The sequence below is a fragment of the Dunckerocampus dactyliophorus genome, chromosome 10 (genome assembly GCF_027744805.1).
Source record: "Dunckerocampus dactyliophorus isolate RoL2022-P2 chromosome 10, RoL_Ddac_1.1, whole genome shotgun sequence".
Classification (NCBI taxonomy): domain Eukaryota; kingdom Metazoa; phylum Chordata; class Actinopteri; order Syngnathiformes; family Syngnathidae; genus Dunckerocampus; species Dunckerocampus dactyliophorus.
In genome coordinates, this window is record NC_072828.1 from 19,055,880 (window position 1) to 19,077,825 (window position 21,946).

A 21,946-nucleotide genomic window follows, 5' to 3' on the forward strand; every position below is an offset into this window, starting at 1 on the left:
AAGCCCTGTGACCTGTGTGTGCAACACAAACGTCACCCAGTGCACATTGTCGCACACCAGGAAATAAACGGTCTCAATGTCTGCAACAAGCTCCAAGTCTCCTGTTCATTCCCATCAATATACACAACCTGCACCACCGAGAGCGACAGTGGCGTCAGCAGGGGTTACATATGGACAACTAATGTATCAAGCGTGTTTGGGGAATGTGGAAGGAAGTGGAAGTACCCGGAGAAAATCTATGCATGCACAGGGGAGAACTTGCAAACCCCAAACAGACCAATGAGACTGAAACCCTCAACCTCCTGACTATAAGGGCAACATGCTAACCACTAGACCACCGTACGGCCAGTCTTAAAAAAATGTAAATGTACAATAAAGTGGAAGGTTTTCACTGGACATAAATCCAAGAAACATTTTTTCAAAGTTTGTGTCCCCGGGAGGAATTAAATGTGCAAATGTATATAAAACTGTAACTGTAAAATACTGAGGGTATGGATCTAGACTGGGGATGGCCGCATACCACTTTTTCATTTGAAATCCCAATAACAACCTTCTTTTTCTGCATAGATTTGTATGCATGTACTTTGTCTAATATAGACATTCAAAAACACCATGTTCAAACAGTGTAACAAACAGCGGTGTGCAGTCAGGGCCAGCAAGGCCTTATCTGCTGGCCCAACCATTACCAGAAGCACTCGCCTACATTTCAAACTTAAATTGTAGTATTTGTTCCATTCAATTATATTAATTTATTCCCAACAGTCTATTATCTTCATTCTGTAGCGTATTTCTTGGCTGCAGTGCTTCCAGTAGTGTATGTGAATATTCGATTTTATTTGTCCAGATTCCACCTTCTTTGTGTTGCCATATCAATGTAATTTGCCCAGGGCCTTCAGGATCAGGTTCCCGTACATCCTGGAGAGTTTGAAAGTTCGCTGCCAAATACACACTATGAGCAATGGCGCTGTTTTTTTAGCCAATCAGACTTCTGATTTGCCCCAAAGCCAGCTTGTAGTAGTACAGTAGTTCCAGACGTGTGGAGGACAGGAAGTGACGTTGGCGGTTCAGAGTTGAGTTTTAGCTTGGAGTGCATTTTGGCCGCAACAGTAGCCCGTATTAGGATGAAGATTGTGGTTATTATGTTACTATTGTTGTGTATTAGAATTCAAACCTGCAATAAAAGCCTGTCGCTCCGGCGATCAAATCCGCCGCTTGTATGATTCACAGAGTATTGAAGTAACATGACTGACACCTACAGACCAGTTTAAAATGCTACATTCACAGTTTGAATGTGTGTTCTTAATGCCTTGTGTTTGTGTTTTAGTTTATTTAGGCATTTTATGCTGTTATGATTTAGGCAAAAATACAGTAGTACCTCGCATAACGTAAACCTCCTTTTACATAAATTCCACTGAACATAAAGAATTTATGTAAAGTTTTTGCATCGTATTACAGAAGAAATTCCATATAACAAAAAGCGTCAAGTCAGTGCAAGTCATTTTTTTTTCAATCAACTTTATTAATGCCTAAAGTCGGTGCAAGTTCAGACTAACACTTGGTGACGCCTTCTGACGCATCACGCTCTCAATGGCTAATTTTCAGGGCACCGCCTCCGCTCTCATCTCATTGGCTGAGTTATACAGCACGTACGTGAGTTTATGTGAGAGACAGGCTTCTCCCTTCAAAATCCCTTCCTCTTCGTAGTCGCCCTTAAACTAAGTTAAACAATTAAGTTAAGTTACAAATTAAAATTTTGCACACAGCATTATAGTGTAGTGCGTGTGCGTTTGTCTGTGAGACCAGCTGACTCTTAGACTCTTTGAGTCGCGTATCGACTCAGGCTAGTCCTCCTTCTCCTTCCTGCCTCCACTTGCGCTCCTGATCAAGACATCCCGTGAACGGTAAGATGGTTTTTGTTTTTCAGTTTTATTCATTTACAGTAATCTTATTTATTACCTTATTTTATATTGGAATGTTACTCTACTATGTTTATGCTAACGTTTTCTTATATTTTCCCACCATATTTGGTGGACTTTGAATATTTTGAAAGGCCAAAGGGGTGAGTTTGGGAAGATCTTGGAACGGATTAGGCTATTTACATGTATTTTACACTTCGTATAACATAAAAACCCTATAACATAAAGGTTCTCGGAACGGATTATTTACGTTGTAGGGGCGTCTACTGTACATAAAACTGCTTAAATATGCATTTGAACGGCAATGTGGTGAGGGACAACTGTATATTAATTTTCTTCATATTATTTATGCACACACTTGAATTTTTCTATGTTCAAAAGTCAAGTCTATGTCAAACAAGAACACAAATGCTCTTATAAGACAAGACTATCCTTGAAAGATCTGACAAAACTATTACTGGTATGAAGTATTGCTTGGGTCACCCTAATGATTTTGCATTGTTGGAGAGCAATCAGTCCTAGAATGCTCAATCTATTAGTCAAATGCTTTCACAGGTGAGGTTTTCAATTGCTTTTCTTTGGAATGTGCTGACTCTACACACACACACACACACACACACACACACACACACCCACACACACACACACACCCTTCCTGTCGCACACCTTTGCAGTACATACTGTACAAACACGTGTAACTACCATCTCGTTATAATGACAACGCCTTTTCACTGATTTCATTCATTAATTTTCCACTTCTTAGCCTGGGCAGCGTCACAGTGGAGCAGGAAAAAGACTGTGGCAGAGAGGTGTGACCCTGGAGTGGTCGCCACTCAGTCACAGAGCACACACAGTAGAGAAAAATAATCATTAACAAATTATTGTCTCAAATTAATCTAACACGCATGTATCAATTATCCATTATTTTCTGTCATGCCCTTTTAGGGGACAGAATTACCGTACAATTAATTATAAGATTCAATTAAGGTGTCGTCTTCATCATACGTACCAATTATGATGAAGTTCTGACCTTGTGGAACTGAAATATTAACGTTTACAGTTTAGTGGCAAACTGACTGATTGATCATCGAAGTTTGTTGCCGCGCCCCCGCCTGCATTTTACCGAACAGTCCTTTGGCAATATAACATCACCTGTTTTTCTAGTACCTGTGATTTTCATTTGCCTCATTTGGTGAAAATGCCTACGACTAGATAGGTGAAATACAACTCCTGGTTTTCGGGTCCAAATCTCCTCCAGAAGCCAAAATAGCCAATTTCCTGATTGTTTTGGAATATGGGTTCTTCAGACTTTTTCGTGCATCCTGTCATTACTGACATCACCACCAAATTTCGTGACACTCTGTGAAACTGGTGGCAGGGCCCAATTGTTTCAAAATTTGAAGGGGGCACTACTGAGTGAGTTCTTTAGGGTTTGTGTTCGGGACCGCTGAAATGTAAAGTTTTCCGCCAAACCTGACGTGCTTGCAAGTTATGGTGAGTTTTCATGCATGCTACAGCCCTCAAAAATGCAAGTCGTGGAATGTATACAATAAAAATGAATGATAAACAGCAGTGTCAAAAAGGCGTTTGCATGACGGTGCTTCAGCCCTAACAATGACACTGAGGGAAGACCGGGAGTGGCAAACGTAAACTATCGGTGTGGGAAGATGTCTAATGTTTGTTTGCAGCTCATTAAAAAGTTATGCCACAAAATATTTGTGATGGGTGGAGTCCAGGGTGTACTAGGGGTACGCTTCAGCTTACCTGTAATACCATTAAAGGGCATGAGAAATAACATTTAGAAGTTCTAATGCTGTAATTAATTAATTAAAATAAGCTATGAAAATATGGCTGTGACATATACAGTATATCAAATCAGGCTTATAGCCTTAAAATTGGTATGGAAAGCCTGACATGATGTATTTCTTAAAATAGCCAACATGGTCACTCAATAAATGGCACTGTTTCAGTTATTTGGAATTTCTTCTTTTGTTGATGTAATGTACATTTTGGATACTCAGCACAAAAAAATAACTTACAATGAGTGTCTTACAGCGCTGTGGAGGAAATTATGGCCCACTCGTCTTTGCAGAATTGTTGTATTTCAGGCCCATTGGAGGGTTTTCGAGCATGAACCACCTTTTTTTGGTAAAAAGCAGAATTCATGGTTCCCTTTATCACAGCAAGTCTTCCAGGCCCTGAAGCAGCAAAACAGCCCCAGACCATCACACTACCACCACCATATTTTACTGTTGGTATGATGCTCTTTTTCTGAAATGCGGCGTTACTTTTTGAATGTGTGTTCTTAATGCCTCGTGTTTGTGTTTTAGTTTATTTAGTTATGATTTAGGCAAAAATACATCAAACTGCTTAAATATGCATTTGAACGGCAATGTGGCGAGGTACAATTGTGTGTTAATTTTCTTCATATTATTTATGCACACACTTGAATTTTTGGATGTTCAAAAGGTCAAGTCTATGTCAAACAAGAACACAAATGCTCTTATAAGGTAAGAAGATCCTTGAAAGGTGACAAAAATATTACTGGTGTGAAGTATTGCTTGGTTGACATTAACGATTGTGCTTTGTTGGCGATAAACCAGTCCGAGGATGTGTCAATCTATTAGTCAGATGCTTTTAAAGGTGATGTTTTTATTGCTTTTTTTTTTGGAATGTGCTGGCTCGACACACGTACACACCCTTCCTGTCGCACGCCTTAACAATTCCGTTTTTCAAGAGACGGTTGGCAACCCTACTGACACAGCAGACATGTTGGTCTTGCCTCTGCACACCTGTGTAGTGTGAAGGAAAGGGGGAGGGAGACAATACACTGCACACGGGGTAGGCTGCAGGCCACAATAGTACAAGCCACAGGTTTTTGCGATGGGCTTTGAAAGGCATTTATCGGCGTTTGCCAATCACGTTTTTTAACAGAACTCGTCCGATACTGTTTGGTGCCAAATCGATCGGAACATTCCTAATAAAATTGTATTTCATATTGTATTTTTTCATATTGTAAAATGCCAAGGGGATCAACAAAGTATTACCTAATCTGTGCCTGTCAAGGAATTAGCCAAATAACCAGAGTGATGTTTTTTGTAAAATAGTTTGTTAAAAAAAAAAAAACAGTGAATACCGATGCTTGCGTGAATATTCATTGAAACAGAAATGGGCATGTGACACAGTTTGTGAGGGATTTTGCATTCCTCAGATTTCTGCACTTTGTTGGATCGGGCAAAGCGCAAATTCAGCAGTTTTTACTTATGAAAATTTGGATAATTATATTAATATATGTACAATATTTCATGTTACCATCAGAGGCTTTACTAGTTTTCAAGGACAGGGGAGGTATAACCCCCCCAGGGAGATGCCCAGGATGTGAGCGAATGTAGCGCATGAGCAGACAACTATTTTCACAAAAAACTAACATATTTGGAGAAATTATTTATTGTATTATTTATTATTTATTGACTTATGTGACCTTCAAATAGACCTTATAAAGCCTACGTTCCCAAAGTGGTTGCCTTGTATGAGTTATATGAACAAGTAATTGAGTTTGATAATTATGTTATGCATTAAGAGTGTTTAATCCTGAATATTTTCATCATATTGGTGAAAAGTGTGAAAAGCTGTAAACCACAATGTATGTGCATGTCAGGATGAGAGAGTAGGGATTCCCCTGCAAATGAGGCTTTATTGCTGGTTGTATGTATTTTTGTACTTTGGATATCGCTTTATCGTGTTTGTGAAACATTCCCTTTCAATCTGGTGTCAAATTGTAGTTTTTCTGCGTTGGTTTTGCTCATTTCTCGAAATGACGTTCTCAAAATAACATGGACCAACCTCCACACAACCTGGCAATTATTCACAACAGAATTGAACTTCTCATTCATTTCATCAAATTGCAAATGTTTCAGCACAGGTCCCAATGTCTGGGTACATCCATGCAAATGATGATGTACAGGTAGCCTACAGGTAGCACACATAGCCTCCATTTAGCATCATTTCCAATTGAATAGATCTTGTTCATCTGATCTAAACTGATTGTCGATTCTCAGGTCTAACAATTGTTCTCTCCAAAGCATGTCGGCATCATTTCATTGTACAGTACAAGTCATCGCATGCACAAAAGTCAAATGAGTCAAGAACATACAGTACTGCAATACCATGGATATATGAATCTCTTGAAACATTGGATAAATGGATTATTTGAAAGTCAGGTCAAACTAGAAATTGCGCTGTGATGTGAACGAGAATCATCTCCCAGACAGAGAGCGGTGTGTGGACGCCGAGGAAGGTGACGACGGTGGGGGTAGGGGGAGGACGGCGACCGTTCAATATTTCAAGTTAATGAAGATTAAAAAAGGTTTATATTTTTGAAGTGTGCAGGAGTCGGGGGTACGTGGCTTCAAATGAAATGTCTGAAGTGGATAAGTGACTGTGAAAGGTTTGGGAACCGCTGTTTTAAAGAAAAAAAACAAAGATTAATGCTCAAGTTAAATCACAATTGAACACAAAGTGTACAAAATCTACCGTGCAGTGCTGGGAATCACCTTCTGCGTAAGCCTGTTTGGGCTTGTTCCTAGTGGAAACTTGGCTCTGCTCATCATCCACTTCTAAACATACGATTGCTTACACAAAGTCTGCACATCATAATAAACAGATGAGGTCAATGCCGTGTTTTCACTGAGCGTATTCCTAAATGGTGCGGCACATCAAGTGACGCAGACGGATGGTAGCGCGGATCGCCTCGGACAAAATGTGCGATATTAATAATACTTTATTCTTTCCTCTACACGAGCTGGAATATGATGTCATGACAAGCTATGTTTTTATTTCATGCAGAAATGGCAACATGGCAACATTCTCCAGCAGAACCTAATGAGAAATTAAAGTTCACATACTTTTATGCACAACTTGTCATATGCTTGCACATTCTTTTCAAGTTATACAAACTACAAACATTTATGCACATTTTAATAGTAACAATCTTCAACCTGTGACATATTTCAGCTGCACCAAACCATTGGCTCATTCAACAGTTTTGTGGCCAACAGCAGTTTAACATCCTGTCAGATTTTACACAAATCGACAGTATTATCTGAAAGTTTCCACAACACCGCTACAACCCTATCATCCTCTTATGGTGTGGAAGCTTTTTGGCTTAGCACCCCTAAAAATACCACGTGTAATTCAACTGCATTAGACAAGCAGACCAAATGTGATGCATTTTTATTCGAACCTCAAAAAATGTTTTTATACCTACCTGATCCGGGCAGTTACTATATAAAACACATGTACACATATAAAATACATGTACGTTCCAGACTGCACTGCAACAGCTAGTGCTTTTCCATGTACTATCTATGTTCACTAAAGCAGTAGTTGGCATTCCCCCAAATACAAATAAAGAAAAACATTACCTTCATGTCATGTTTGAAAAGCAGCCTAATAGCCCCCGGTGGTTTCATCAGACTGTGCTTTTTATAGGCTTGTGTTCTCACAAGGGGGCATTTTAACTGTGCCAAACATGGGCGCGATGCTTTGACTTTGTGGCTTATTTCAAGTATTTCTAGTTAGTGGTTATCATATATTAAATACCCGGCAAGAACGTTACAGTAATTGTATGACACGTCTACATTGCTCAGGTGCATAAAATCGTGCAGGGTCCCGACCCACCCCTCCCAAGGGTGCCACTTCAGAGGAAGTACACTGACACTCACACTAGCCAAATGAACCAGACCTGTGTGAAGTGGCCCTAAAAGTGTGAGCGACTTGTTGTGTCACTCCAAATTGAGTCATTGTTATGCAACCAACCTCAAAACATTACTTCAACGCGGAAGTGTTTCACCCTGCACATGAGTTAAGCGGCTGCTCAGGGCCCGGCAGCCAACAGTTGAGTCCTGCTGGGTCCCAGTTAGGACCGCCGATGTCCATTAATGTCACTGGTTTTGCATGCTACAATGAAAATCAAACAAACCAAAAATGCACTACAGTGCATTCTCCAGTCTGTAGTGAATGATAATGAGCAGGGGCGGACACATTGGTGGGCCTTGAAGGGAGAAGCAAGAAAGTGATCCTGGAAAGCCCAGAATCACCCTTCTAATAAAGACTCACAAAGCAGCTGTCAATAATAACAATAACACCGAAGTATGGAACGTGCATTTTCAAAAAGAATGTGAAATATCTGAGTCATGTATGCGTTTACTGACTGCTGATTGGATGAGCAAGGGAGGGGGGAGGCTACTGTTTTGAGTTGAGTCTGAAGCAAGTTAGTGCTCAGTAAAATAAAACTATGTATATGATTAACGAGAGCATAACAACATGTTTTATAACGAGAAGCGCACGGTAGCTGTGTCCTCTGTGTCCCTGACACGCTAATCGCCGAGGTGGGGACTCCGGGAGAGGCATCGCGTTCCGTGAGGGAGCTGACGGTGCACTCACCTCTTGTGACTGCTGTGAGGTGGGGCGGACGTTTCAGCAGCAACCGCAGAACAACATGTGCTTTCACCTTTACGTCTACCAGAACAATCTCCCAACGACGTCAGTAACAGTCCTTACATTTGTCGCTAGTCGTCTTTGAGAAAATAAGTCACGGAGAGGGATTGGAATGTCGCCAGATTTAACGAGAAAATGGTCAAGTTGGCAACACTGGGCTGCACATGAGATGGGAAGGAGGGGCAAGGCATTCACAGATGGAGAGTACATGAACGAATCCTTCAGAAAAATATCAGAACATCTATTCTCCAAATTAATAAAATGAACAGGGAATTATTCCGAAAATGAAAGTGCCTCTCTCTGCGAAGACAGTCAAGGACAGGACCAATACTGTAGAATGGTTCTTGATGACAATTCAGCCCAGTAAACGGTACACTCATACGCAGATATGTGAACTCTAATGGCCAATTATATTAAAGTTGGCTACATTTTGTTTTAATTTTACACAACTATGTGAACCACTCAAAAAGGCCTCCAGAGTTAAGTGTTTAAATGATTTCAGAGTAGGCCTACGCATGCATGACACACTTCTGTTTGTTGAATTTTGTCGTAACAGGTAACATTTAAAAACGATTAACATTTTTACAAGTTTATAAGCTGTGTAATGTTTTGCGGCTCCAGACTATTTTTTTTTTTTTTTTTTTTTTTACTGGAGATGAGGCAAAATGGCTGTTTGCTAGAGGTTCTGATCTAGGGCCAAACTGGTTATTCGATTAATCAACTAAGAAAATAATCGTGAGTTGCAGCCCTAGTTAAGTCATACAACAAAATGATTGCAGTAGTTCTAAATAAATAAAACATAAATAAACGAGTAAACGAGTGGTCACGGATCTTTTTGAGGCCAAGATCCCTGGTCTCGACCGTGAATCTGCAGAATATATATACAGTATATATATACAGTAGTACCTCGCATAACATAAACCTCCTTTTACATCAATTCCACTGAACATAAAGAAGTTTTTGCTTTGTATTACGGAAGAAATTCCATATAACGTAAAGCGTCAAGTCAGTGCAAGTTCAGACTAACACTTGGTGACGTCTTCTGACGCATCACGCTCTCATTGGCTAATTTTCGGGGCACCGCCTCCGCTCTCATCTCATTGGCTGATTATCAGGGCACAGCCTATGCTCTTATCTCATTGGCTGAGTTATACAGCACGTACGTGAGTTTGTGTGAGAGACAGGCTTCTCCCTTCAACATCCCTTCCTCTTCGTAGTCGCCCTTAAACTAACTTAAACAATTAAGTTAAGTTACAAATTAATATTTTGCACACAGCATTATCGTGTAAGACCAGCTGACTCTTAGACTCTTTGAGTCGCGTATCGACTCAGGCTAGTCCTCCTCCTCCTTCCTGCCTCCACTTGCGCTCCTGATCAAGACATCCCGTGAACGGTAAGATGGTTTTTGTTTTTCAGTTTTATTCATTTACAGTAATCTTATTTATTACCTTATTTTATATTGGAATGTTACTCTACTATGTTTATGCTAATGTTTTCTTATATTTTCCCACCATATTTGGTGGACTTTGAATATTTTGAAGGGCCAAAGGGGTGAGTTTGGGAAGATCTTGGAACGGATTAGGCTATTTACATGTATTTTACGCTTCGTATAACATAAAAACCCTATAACATAAAGGTTCTCGGAACGGATTATTTACGTTGTAGGGGCGTCTACTGTATATATATACATTCTTCACTTGCAAAGTTGAGAACCACCATGCATGTGACTTGTGTGCAGTTCTTGTGCAAACTTTGCTGCACACTAAAAGCAGTAATTGCACACACATTTTGCTGTCGATGAGCTTGGAAAGTCACTGGCTTCCTTAATTACTGCGGAGGGAGGCCAGCATAACTTTTTTGGCACCTGATGTAGAGTGTAAGAGCTTTTGAATGAACCATAGAAGGGAACATTTCATCACTGCCACTGTCAACACATCAAGCCTTGATGTGCTTCATACCTGTCAGAGGCACACTCTGTGTGACTCCTTAACAAAGAATGCTGCGCATCGTGTACAACGACACATTTAAACATTTACCTGTATATTTCACATCATGTAAAAAATGTAGGACAACTCCTCAGTCATGTAGTGGCATTGTGATGCCTAAAATTGCAGGGTGTTTTTGTGTGTTTTATCTTTTTCGGGAGTGGGATTGGTGCTTTTTGAGTGAATCTAAGCACAAATAGAGCAATTAAGCTTAAAAAGGTTCCAAGAATGTAAAAAATAGGTAGCATTATAATTTGCAAGAGGCGACAGAGGCCTTATAGATATTTGGGGTGTGTTGTTTATGCAATAACAACAACGGTTTCCTTGGAACATTCAGTCACAATGAAGCTTGTCAGTGTTTAAATGTTAGAGCCAATTGTGTGAAAGATCTGTCATGCCAGGCCCGCCCCCTCCTTGTCAGCTGCAGCTCACTGCTGGAGGGAAACTATAAAGTTCGGCAGTGAGTCAAGAGGGAGAGGAAGAGGAGATAAAACCATGAAGGAGGACCTTGCTAGTCTATCACACTGGAACATGGCGTTCACCGATTGCATGAAACTCACAGACTTGTCCAAAGACAAAAAAGGGATGAAGTGAGTTAACTTCAGAATCAACCTGAATTATATAACGCTGTATAATATTTTTTTGGTGCTGAGGTTCACTAATCTGCATCTTTTTTAACAGGGTGAAAAACTGGAAAACCAGAATTGGTCTCTTCTTGAAGACAAACTCGCTTCATTCAATGAAGGACAAATCCCACAGGTAAGACTACTTTGCATTACACATGCATCATATTTAAGATGACAATGTATTTGAAGAGATTTCATGCATGGGTCCATTAAATTATTTCAAAATTGTATTTAAATGTCCACTGTAGGAAAAATAAATGAACATATTAAATATTTTTTTAAAAACTTCTGGATTTCTATATTAACATATTGTATTTTTACTATAGGACTATACTTTAGTTAACATACTTCTTTAGCTTACCCCTGGGGTGTCCAAAGTGGAGCTTGGGGGCCATTTTTGGCCCGTCACTTATTTTTTATTGGCTCTTATACTAAAACTAAAATAAATGTATTGTGATGCTAATGTGTTGTTCACATATCTTAGCATATATTGACCTACATCGGATTGGCTTTAGCATCTTTAATGTTAAATAATATATCAAAGTGGCGACCTCATGCCATCCCTGCTGGTCTGCTCTAATAACCTGCTGACTGATCTGTGCTCTCTTCCCTCAGGCCAACTGCAGATGATGTGAACCAATGGGCGCAGTCACTAGACAAACTACTCGGTCATAAATGTAAGCATCATTCAACCCTCTATTTGTGTACAATTACATAAGAGTGTTTCAAAGGTCAGGTTTTTATTGCCATCCATCCTGTGATGGTTGCCGCACTTATGTTACCTTAACGCACAGGAAGGAGATGTCTTTTAATGTTTGTTTGTTCTTGTCGCTCCCACAGACGGAAAGGCTGCTTTTTACATCTTCTTGAAGACCGAGTTCTGTGAAGAGAACATTGAGTTTTGGACAGCGTGTGAGGATTTCAGGATGCTGTCATCACACCAAGAATTGACGTCCAAGGCCAACAGCATTTACGAGGAATTCATTAAAAATGAAGCTCCCAAAGAGGTAATGACTTTACATCAAAATATACCGTCTTCATAAAACTGATGTCATGATTTAGGTTTGAGGTTCATCATGCGTGTTTCCCTTTTGTTACAGGTGAACCTTGACTTTTACACAAAAAATGATATAATCCAGAGTCTCCATGAGCCAAATGCGACCAGCTTTTTGGCAGCTCAGAGAAAGATCTACTGCCTGATGGAGAACAACTCCTACCCAAGGTTTATCCTCTCTGACCTCTACAAAGAACTGTGTGCAGCTGCAAGGAGACGAAACAACACCTCGTGATTAATCTACTCCTAAATATGCGAATGGACCAATAATGAAGTTCTGCACTCAAAGAGACTCTAATACTGAGCATAAACATTCACAACAAGTGTGGAAAATACACAACATAAGCTGTTTTAAGCATGAAGCACTTTCAACAATGATGGCTGCTTGACGACAAAGGATGTCTTTCATTACTGCCTGATGTGATTTCATGTATATGTTCTGGACTGGTCCATTGAAATGTATTATACTGTGATATTCACAGCTGCAAGACACCAGCACGCGCTTTAGTCAGAAGCACGGATATCTTACAATACGCTCAAGAGCTGATTTTGTAGCTTTTGAATCACCAGTGAATGTTTTTACACATAATATGCTATTTGCCATTTGTATCCAGTGGACCATCAGAAGACCCTAATGTATTTTGCTAACAGATACTGTATTGCATTTGGGGCAGCTGGCCTGCTCTAAAATTAAAACACATTTTTCCATGCAACAATTGTTCTGATTATTCTGATATTGAGAAAATACAGTCAGTTGCACACAAAGACACACTTTTCATCTTCTGTTCTTATCAGTCTTGTATAAAGTACACAGTAAAAGTTGTATCTATCGGACGTAAGTATAATAACTAATGTTTACACAAGTATAGCAAGTAAAGAGTACATATACAACTTGTTAATGAGCACTTAAGTTTGTTTTTTTGAAAACTATTTACGTGGTTTTCACCTAGCTTTTTTAGGTGAACTCCTACCCGCCTGTTTGAAACACAACAGAAAACCTTGAAGGTTAATCTGCAGCTATCTGACTAATGCTCAGTCAGCAATTTTTTTTTTTTTTCCTCTTAAGTCATGTTGTCAAAGCAGTTTGCGGCCGTCGTGCGTGTCACGTGTGAACCGGGAAACGTTGCCAGCCAAGCCGCAACTTCCTGTTTATGTACACTGGTGCTTCATACACCTTCTCCTTTTTCTTTTTTGGATTGATTGGCGAACAGCAGCATAATTATTATTTCATTCATTCAGCCGCTGGCCGCCGAAGGAAAACGAAGAGTAACGAATAATGATGATGCTCGTTGGAAATGTATCAGAGCAAAAGTATCCATTTTCTCTTGAAAATATAGTGAAGCAAAAGTAAAATACAAACACAAAAAACAACTTCATCACCGTACACTATACAGTATACTACAGATAGTCCTTGCTTCTGTGTTACGGCGTTTTCTGGTTATGGACGTGCTCCCATAAATTAATTGAAAACTTAATCTTGGTCCGTAAACACTCAACTCACTCGAGAACGTACACAGCACGCACAGTGCATGTATACACGCTTCACGGGTGCAGTGTATGCCTCATCGTGTAAGGCAGGCTGTTCTGGGGGAAGGGTGCAGAAGAAAAGAAAGGCCGTCACGGTCTCACTTTACAATAAGGTACACAAAAATACAGTAGTTACTGAGGAGCTAATGAAGAACTAATGAGGAATTAATGATTAAGGCACATGAATCTAGAGTAGATACTGAAGAACTAATGAAGAACTAATGAGTAGAGTAGTTACTGAGGAATTAAGGCACATTAATTTTGAGTAGTTACTGACGAACTAATGAGGAAGTAATGAGTAGTGGTTTGGGTTGGGGTTAGGTCAGGTAATTCCTCATTAACTACTGTAATTTTGTGTACCTTATTGTAAAGTGTGACCGTCATCAGCATGGAAGTGAAAATGAACATCATAAAAAGCTGAGCGAGAAGAAACACCCACAAATATTGGCCGCAACTTGGTCTTAACCGCTCGACTGTCACGACCATCATTAAGGATGAAGATTGTATCCTCGGCCATGTTAAAGGATCTGCTCCAATGAAATCGCCAGTACTAACTGAGCGGCACGGTACAAGATGATGGCCGTGTCATTATGCTACACGAAAACAATGTTCTTCTTGGTTTGGGAACATTCCTCTGTGAGCAGATGATGGTGCTTTGTCATCATTTAGTGCCCGCGAATGTATTTTTCAAGTGGTATGTGCAGAGCAAGGAAACTTGGCAGACTATACACTGAGCTTGTCATGTGTCTCCTCTCTGATGCGGAAGCCTCGAACTCATAGAAGATGATGATAGTGGCCAGACCCCCGGACGATGTTGATTTTATGGTGACAGCTGATGAGTTCCACTCAGACAAACCAGTGAACTTCTGTCTCGATGTTTCAGTCACCTTTTGGACTAGAACCTCTGTAGAATTGTATGGTATGAGGAGATGAACAGCAATAAGTTAAATGCCAGCCCGGAATCTCCATTTATTCTGAGTTCAGTGCACTGCCACGTATCGTATAATGCAAAAACCAATTACATTCTGGACCCAGTCAATTAAACACATTTGAATATGACAGGCTCTCTCAGGGCAAGGCTCTCCAAGTGTGCACTTGCCTCGCAAGACACAGGGAATTATGTATAGAGTGGAGTGTGTTTGCAGGTATTGTCGAGGTTTTACTTCGTCTGGTCTACATAATCATACTACATACAGCAGGGGTGTCCAAAGTGCGGCTCGGGTGCCATATGTTTTTTTTTAAGTGGCCCACGGCACATAATATTACAAGAAAGCGGGGAAAAAGAAATAAATCAGTAGTCATTTTCCAACAATAATGTCTGAATATTAACAGAATAAAGTTGTAATGTAACAAGAAAACGTTGTAATTTTACAAAAATAACTTCATAATATCTGAAGGAAAAATAACATCATTTTAGTAGTGTAAAATTGAAACTGTTGCCAACTCCTCAGTAAGAAAAATAGCTATTGGCTGTCCCAGAAGTCGCGAGATGACGCCTTTGGCTAATTTGCATATTATTTGCATGTGATGCTGTAAGAGATGCTGTAGGAAAAAAGCATAGCCTCGCAAGAGAGACAAAAAAGTGAGTAAAAACATCTTATGTTCAGAACTACAAATAAACTTGATTCTCAGTTTGTTAAGTGACGTAATGAGTACTAATTTATTGAAGTTTAAGAAACATTTCCGTTTGAGATCCTGCTCTGTAAAACAGGCCGAGATTCACCCCGGCGGCATTGCGCCTCGCGCCTGCATGATTCATGGATGCGTGGATCTCCACTACGCTCTCAGTGTGCCGCGGAAGCCGACTGTGCACTGACGGCTTATGACTGCTTTGGGGCGGGGCGGACGTCTCAGCAGTAGCCGCTACCGCCCTGTGAGAACACAAACTGCAGATATTTATTTATTTATTTTTATTCATGTGTTTATTTACACATCATAAACAGAGTTAAAAAAAAGAGGGAAACAACATCATTTATGAACAAAAATGCACTATAATGCACTAAAATAGCACAAATCATTGTGCAGGAGAGGATGGAAGCCAAGGGAGGCTTATGTAAATACCTCCCCCAAGGTACACAGGGAAAAAAGAAAGAAAACACTAATTAAATTACAAATAACTGAAATAATAACACTAAAATAAAACATTAAAAATACAAATCCAATTACAATTCATCAAATACAAATCAAATGATACACAGCCTTATATCTTTCCGTTAATTAAAGTCCTTTTCAGATGCTTTTTAAATGAAGATAAAGATGATGTTGATTGAAGTTCAGGACATGAATTATTCCAAAAGTGAGGTCCACAATATTTTAGAGAATACTGACTGAAGTTCAACAATAAGGAAGATAAAATGGACTTGAACATCGTCCAGGATAATTGTGAATAACAGAATACAACATAAAGAAGTTCTGGAAAACTTTAAGAAGGACTTGAGTTAAATGAACATATTTGTACATGAAGAAAAAACTGAAAAAATAAAAAACTGAGAGAAGCTTAAATTTTTTGAAAAGTGGAGCACATGAGTCTAGTCTCTTAGTAAAACCAATCATTCTTAAAAATGTATTTTGAATTAGAAAAATCTTTTTGAGATAAGTTAAGTGAGATCAGACAGGTTGGATTTTGTTGGATTCATTAGAATACTTCTTATTTTTATTAGAAAATAAAATAAAATTCGATTTTTGGATATTGAGAGAAAGTTTATTCATCTGAAACCATCTAGAAACAGACAATAGTTCTTAATTTGTGTCTCTAATCAGTGTATTAAAATTTTCATGTGCTATAACCAGACATGTGTCATCAGCAAATAAGAGAGGTAGCACTTTTTTTACAGACCAAAGGAAGATCATTAATGTAAATTTTAAAAAAGGAGGGGTCCAAGAATTGAACCCTGTGGAATCCCTCACATTATCTTAGCTCTAAATAAATACGTGCTTTCACTTTTAAGTCCCCAAATACCAGAAAACTCTCCAACGACGCCAGAAAAAGTAGCTCTATTTGTCACATTTGAGAAAATATGTGGCCGAGAGGGTTTGGGATGTCGCCAAATTTAGCGACAGCTGCCAAGTTGGCAACACTGGTTGAAATATTAAAGAAAAAATATGTTCGTTTTTTTTAAAGTTGTAATATCATAAGAAAAAAAACGACTTTTTGGAAAATTAGGTTAGGGAAAAAGTTACAATATTATGGGAATAAGGTCAAAATCTCACACCGCACCATCCGGTTGCTAAGATAGATGTTAGATGTTTATTGTAATTACACACAGTTTACAATGACACTTAGTTTGGTGGCCCCACTTTAATTCTAGCAACATTACGCTAGACTAATAATTTCACCTTTTACAGAAACTAACACTTCACAATGAAGCCTTTGTTTGCTCATCTGACGTGTGGTCTGACGTCAGACTTGATAATGAAACTTTGTGTGCTCTCCTGGGGCTTGTAGCAAAACCTGCAGGTTTTCATTTTTTGCCATGAGGAATCTTTGTGACTGACAAGTGCTTCCAAGGAGGACAGTGTGTAAACACTGGAGCCAAAAATAGAATAGGGACACATTCTAAGACAGTCTTCCAGGCGTGTGACCTGTGGCAAACCTGAACACGTACACAGTGTTCATGTATATACAACACGTTTACCACCTTCATTGCATACCGAGAGCAATGTGAATCACACTGGAAAGGCTACTACTATATGTCCAAAATATTGCTGCCCTAAAATAGATCATACACACTATCCAGGCTTGTGGAGGTGCATCACAATGCCGAATGTGCACTTCTTGTCCCTTGCTTGAAATGTGTTCCGAGTGGGAACTCAGCTGTGTACCGATTCTATCCGAACTGAAGGGTGTATTCGTTACACCCCTAGGATTTAAGAGTTATGAGTGTGCACTGTACATGCATTCATACTGAAAAGTGTGGCAACATGCAGTGCTCTGTCAGTACCCAAATGTTGCAGTCCAAATGCTTAAAATGGTGAGTGTGTAGTGATAAACCTTTAAAATAGCCGCCATATTGGCTACGTAGGTGAAATAATAGAGGCTATGGAACCCGTAGCGGTCAAAAATAGTGAACAAGAGAAGGCTGCATCTCAATTTGTGCTTCCATACTTACACTTTGCATTGTTAGTGCATAAGTGCCGCAAAATGCAGTGCACAGTGTGACCAGATGTTGCACTCAACACGCCCCAAATGGTGAGTGCGGAGCCTTGGACTCTAACCACTCAATCATTGCCATCTTGACATGTGGTGGAAGTGGAGGAACTAAGTGGGTGCAATTCACAAGGAAAGAGGAGAGAAGGGAAAGCAGATAAATGTTGCAATCTAGTGTGCAACAACAGTAATCGATTTTGGACAGCACCACGCTGTCAAAATTCAAGCACTCGGGAAATACTTAAGTAAACTGTATTCTTATTGAAGTGTACTGACAGAAGTATTCGATTTGAGACACAGTCCTAGTCTTTCTGATGCTTTATATACATATATAAGTAGGGAGTCTATCCAGACGCATTCAAAGCTCCTTCTAATTCTACTTTTGGCTTGTCCTATTGTGGGTCACGAATTCCCATCATCCTATCACCTTCATTTCCTTTTAAACACATCTAGAAGCCTTTTTTTTTTTGGTCTTTCTCTTCTCCACCCTGGCAGCCCCATCTCTAAGTCTTCTACAGTTATTATGCCTCCTTCCCACGTGACCAAACCATCTCAGTCTGGCCTCTTTCAGAGATGGGCACTCGAGTTTGCAACTCGGACTCAAAACGCACACAGAGAAACTTCAGACTTGACTTGGATGCGTGCTCAAAAGACTTCAGACTCGTGTTTTGGGATTTGTGAACAATCCTTTTTTTTTTTTTTGGCGTATTAAACGTCTGACGAGCTGCATGCCATTCCATCCTTTTTGACATGGTAACCATAGTACTATGGCGAAGAAGAGACATGAGAGATTTATTTTTTGAAGACTTGAGACTTGACTACCGGTAAGTCTCACCCCACAAAGACCTGAGACTTAACTTGGACTTGTGGCCAAAGACTTGAGCATTGACTTGGAATTGCAAAAAAAGACTTGTGAACGCTCACATCTCTGAGCTCTTTGACTTTATCTCCCAGACATGTAACGTGGGCTGTTCCTGATCCCAGCTGCATTCGAAGCAAATATTCCAAGGCCTATGTTCCTAAAGTGGGGTAAGCGTACCCCTACGAGTACGCAGATTGCTGTAGCGGGTACGTGAATAAAAATTAAAAAACAGCTTTACTACGTTAGCGCTGAACACTGACATTTACGTAAAGTGTTGGAATGCCTCATGTGAACAGCCACCGCCGGTTGTACAGTGCAGAAAAACGGGTGAGGGCATGAAGTTGTCATTGTTGTGTTAGATGAACAAATAAGTAAGTTTGACAACGATGTTGTGCATTAAAAGTGTTTAATCTTGAAGATTTTTCTAGATCATTTCCATGGTGGGCTAAATGAGAGCTCACAGAGGTGGGGTTTAATAATTATGCATTTTCGCTTGGTGCATAATCTCATACCATGCGTGCTCATACGTCCATCTGGATCAGTAATACGCCTCGTATTTAATTAATTTCCTTATTGATTTCTGTACTTCATGTGCCTTTGTTTTCATAATTATTACGTTTACATGCAACATTAGATGCATTGCACTGATTATTTCCATTTTGCAGGGCAAAGCACAGCAAACTTGAGTTTAATTAACCCATAAGAACCCACGGTGACATAAGTGTAACAAGCACTTTGAAGGTCCCAGTCTCTTCCTTATAAAGCTTTATGTCCGATTTTAACTTGTTAAGTCCCTAAGCGACACATACTAAACATCCCAGTGTGATGACCATGTGACAGTCATGTGACTGTAGCAGGAAGTGACCTCTCCAAAATGCAGGTCTGGCCTGTGTGCAAACTTCAAGGAAGCAGCTAATTTCAAAGAGCTGTTTTTTGATACTACATGTAATTTCAAACACATTTCTTAGGTTCAATGCTTTGATAACATGTCCTAAATGACTTTCAACCTGGTCTAACCATAGCTGTTGAAGAAAGTAATGTCAAAAAAGTAACAGAAATATTGCTGTAACATACATGTTACATAGGGTTTTTAGCCTTAAAATCAGAATGAAGAACCTGATGTGACCCATTTGTCACAATAACAAAAATGGTAATAATTCACCCAATTAATTTAGCTGTTTCAATTATATTAAGATGAAATATGTTCTGCTGGTCAATTAAAAGTGTACTGAACAATTAGAAACACAAAATAATGTGAAAGTATTTGGTTTGTGTTCTAAAACCGTTTTTGCAAATGTGTACATAATGTTAACACATTTTTACTATCCTATGCCGATCCTACAAAAATTTAAATGTGTTATTCTTGTTATTAAATATTCTATTATTCCAATTTCTTTTGTAGTATGAGAAAGAACACACGCTACGCTCTTTATGATGCACTGGAGGCCATTTTGGGAGATGATAGTGAGTTTGAGGGATGTGATGATTGCACAGATGAAGACCCTGATGACCCTCTTTACAATCCCAATCGTCAAGACAGGGATAGTGACGAGTCAAGTACGTGTGGTCATTCGGACAGTCGTGAATCAAGTACACCAGATGATGTACCACAACCAAATGAATTCAGGGCAGCAAAATACATCCGTCCTAGGAAAAAAAGCAAGAAACTGTCCATAGCCAAAAACAAGGAACTGAAGAAAGAACTGTCCAAGGGAAAAACTGTTTTCTTGGAGAAAGAAACCATTTGAAGCCCCTGAGTGTACATTCAAAGGACCACCTCCAGACAACCTTCATAGTCCTCTGGAGTACTTCAGAAAGTTCATCACACCAGAAATGCTAAGTTACTAAAGGAGTGTACAAAAATGTCCACATCACAACAATGTTAACACCACTGTAAAAGAACTGGAAATACTGATTGGCCTCTACCTGTGCATGGGTCTTTGCCAACTGACGGCAAATCGTGCATACTGGGAAAATGACACAGGGTGTCCCATGGTAGCTGACGTCATATCACGTAATTGTTTTCAGAACCTGCTGGCAACTCTGCATTTCATTGACAACACGGATGTATCAAACTGGCAAGCTACAGATTCCAGGCAGAGGTTGCCACTAGCCTCATTCTTTGGCAGGCACAAAGAGGCCGCCCATCGCTCAATGCCACATTTCTACCACCACCGCTGCCCAAGAGGGTTCGTGTTGGAGATCCAGATGATGTTCGCAATGACCAAGTCGCACATTGGTCTTTGAAATGTGACAAACATGGCTGCTGCAAACTCTGCAAAGTCAATGCAGCCACCACTCTCTGTGAGAAATGTGATGTGCGTCTTTGCTTCACTGAGGAACGAAACGGTTTCAAGTCTTACCATCTGACTTAGGCTAAATGGCTGAAGAGACTTACCAGACATAAGAACTGAGAAAATGTTTTGGACAAGGTGCTGATGATACAACAGTTTCATTTCTCTTCAGTGTTTAAGTTTTTTTGCACAATTTGTTTGTAGGTCTGTAGCTGTGGCGCCAAGCAGTAAAAACTAGTGATGGGAAAATGAAGCTTCATGAAGCACTTGTGATATTTTTTAAAAATTCCACGGCGTCTTGAAACCAAGAGTGCAATATAGAGGGGTCAAAAAATATCACAAGTGCTTATGAAACTTCATTTGTCCATCCATCACTCGTAAAAAACGTCAGGTTTACTTATTTTCAAAGAAGGAATATGTTTACCACTAACGCCCAATGTAACAAATATTCAACAACACAGATCTTTGGTAATCAAAGTGTTATTCTGAAAAAAACTTTAGAAATGTGTTCCATGTGGTCCACTTGGTTTATGGGTTAAAGATGGCAGTAGACCACATCTTACCACAGCTTGCCACCACTTAAATACTCAATACACATACAAATAAATTCATACAGATGTCAAACCTGCCAGAAGATTTCTTACCCCTCTAAAACGCTCTCCGTTTTAAATGAATAGCCTATTAGTGCAGTTGAAAGATGTTTCATTGTGTGGTTTATGTTTCTGAAGTGTGCAGAAATACAGTAGGTGGTACAAGACTTCTAGTCAGATGTCTGAACGTGACTGTGAAAAGATTGGGAACCACTGTTCTCAGGCATACTGAGTATATCACGTTACATTACTAGTACTTCTTACAAGAGTATTAAGGGGACTTGAACTGGTTGAAACTTCAACCAGTAGGTGGCAGTCAGGTACCACTTCAAGTGATTGGGGTGTGAAGACTGATAAAACTCTATTCTTGATAGATGGGTGTAAAAAGCTTTGCAACGCTTAGGAAAAACTGGGCCATCCGTTGATGAACACACATCAATTAGCAAA

At 39.6% G+C, this 21,946-nt stretch overlaps 1 protein-coding gene across 1 annotated transcript; it reads left to right on the forward strand.

Moving 5' to 3' along the window:
• The first annotated feature begins 10,871 nt into the window (after positions 1–10,871).
• On the forward strand, positions 10,872–12,780 carry LOC129188891 (regulator of G-protein signaling 5-like). The gene is made up of 5 exons (XM_054790017.1): positions 10,872–10,989; positions 11,081–11,158; positions 11,641–11,702; positions 11,866–12,032; positions 12,126–12,780. Exons 1-5 carry the CDS (start codon positions 10,895–10,897, stop codon positions 12,312–12,314), a joined length of 591 nt encoding a protein of 196 aa, XP_054645992.1. The 5' UTR covers positions 10,872–10,894; the 3' UTR covers positions 12,315–12,780.
• Positions 12,781–21,946: the final 9,166 nt, after the last annotated feature.

Bases quoted from the DNA above. Each gene is read 5' to 3' on its own strand.
- LOC129188891 (XM_054790017.1), top strand. From the start codon at position 10,895: ATGAAGGAGGACCTTGCTAGTCTATCACACTGGAACATGGCGTTCACC. The intron at 11,703-11,865 runs GTAAGCATCATT...TCGCTCCCACAG, and splicing joins CAAACTACTCGGTCATAAAT to ACGGAAAGGCTGCTTTTTAC. The intron at 12,033-12,125 runs GTAATGACTTTA...CTTTTGTTACAG, and splicing joins AAAATGAAGCTCCCAAAGAG to GTGAACCTTGACTTTTACAC.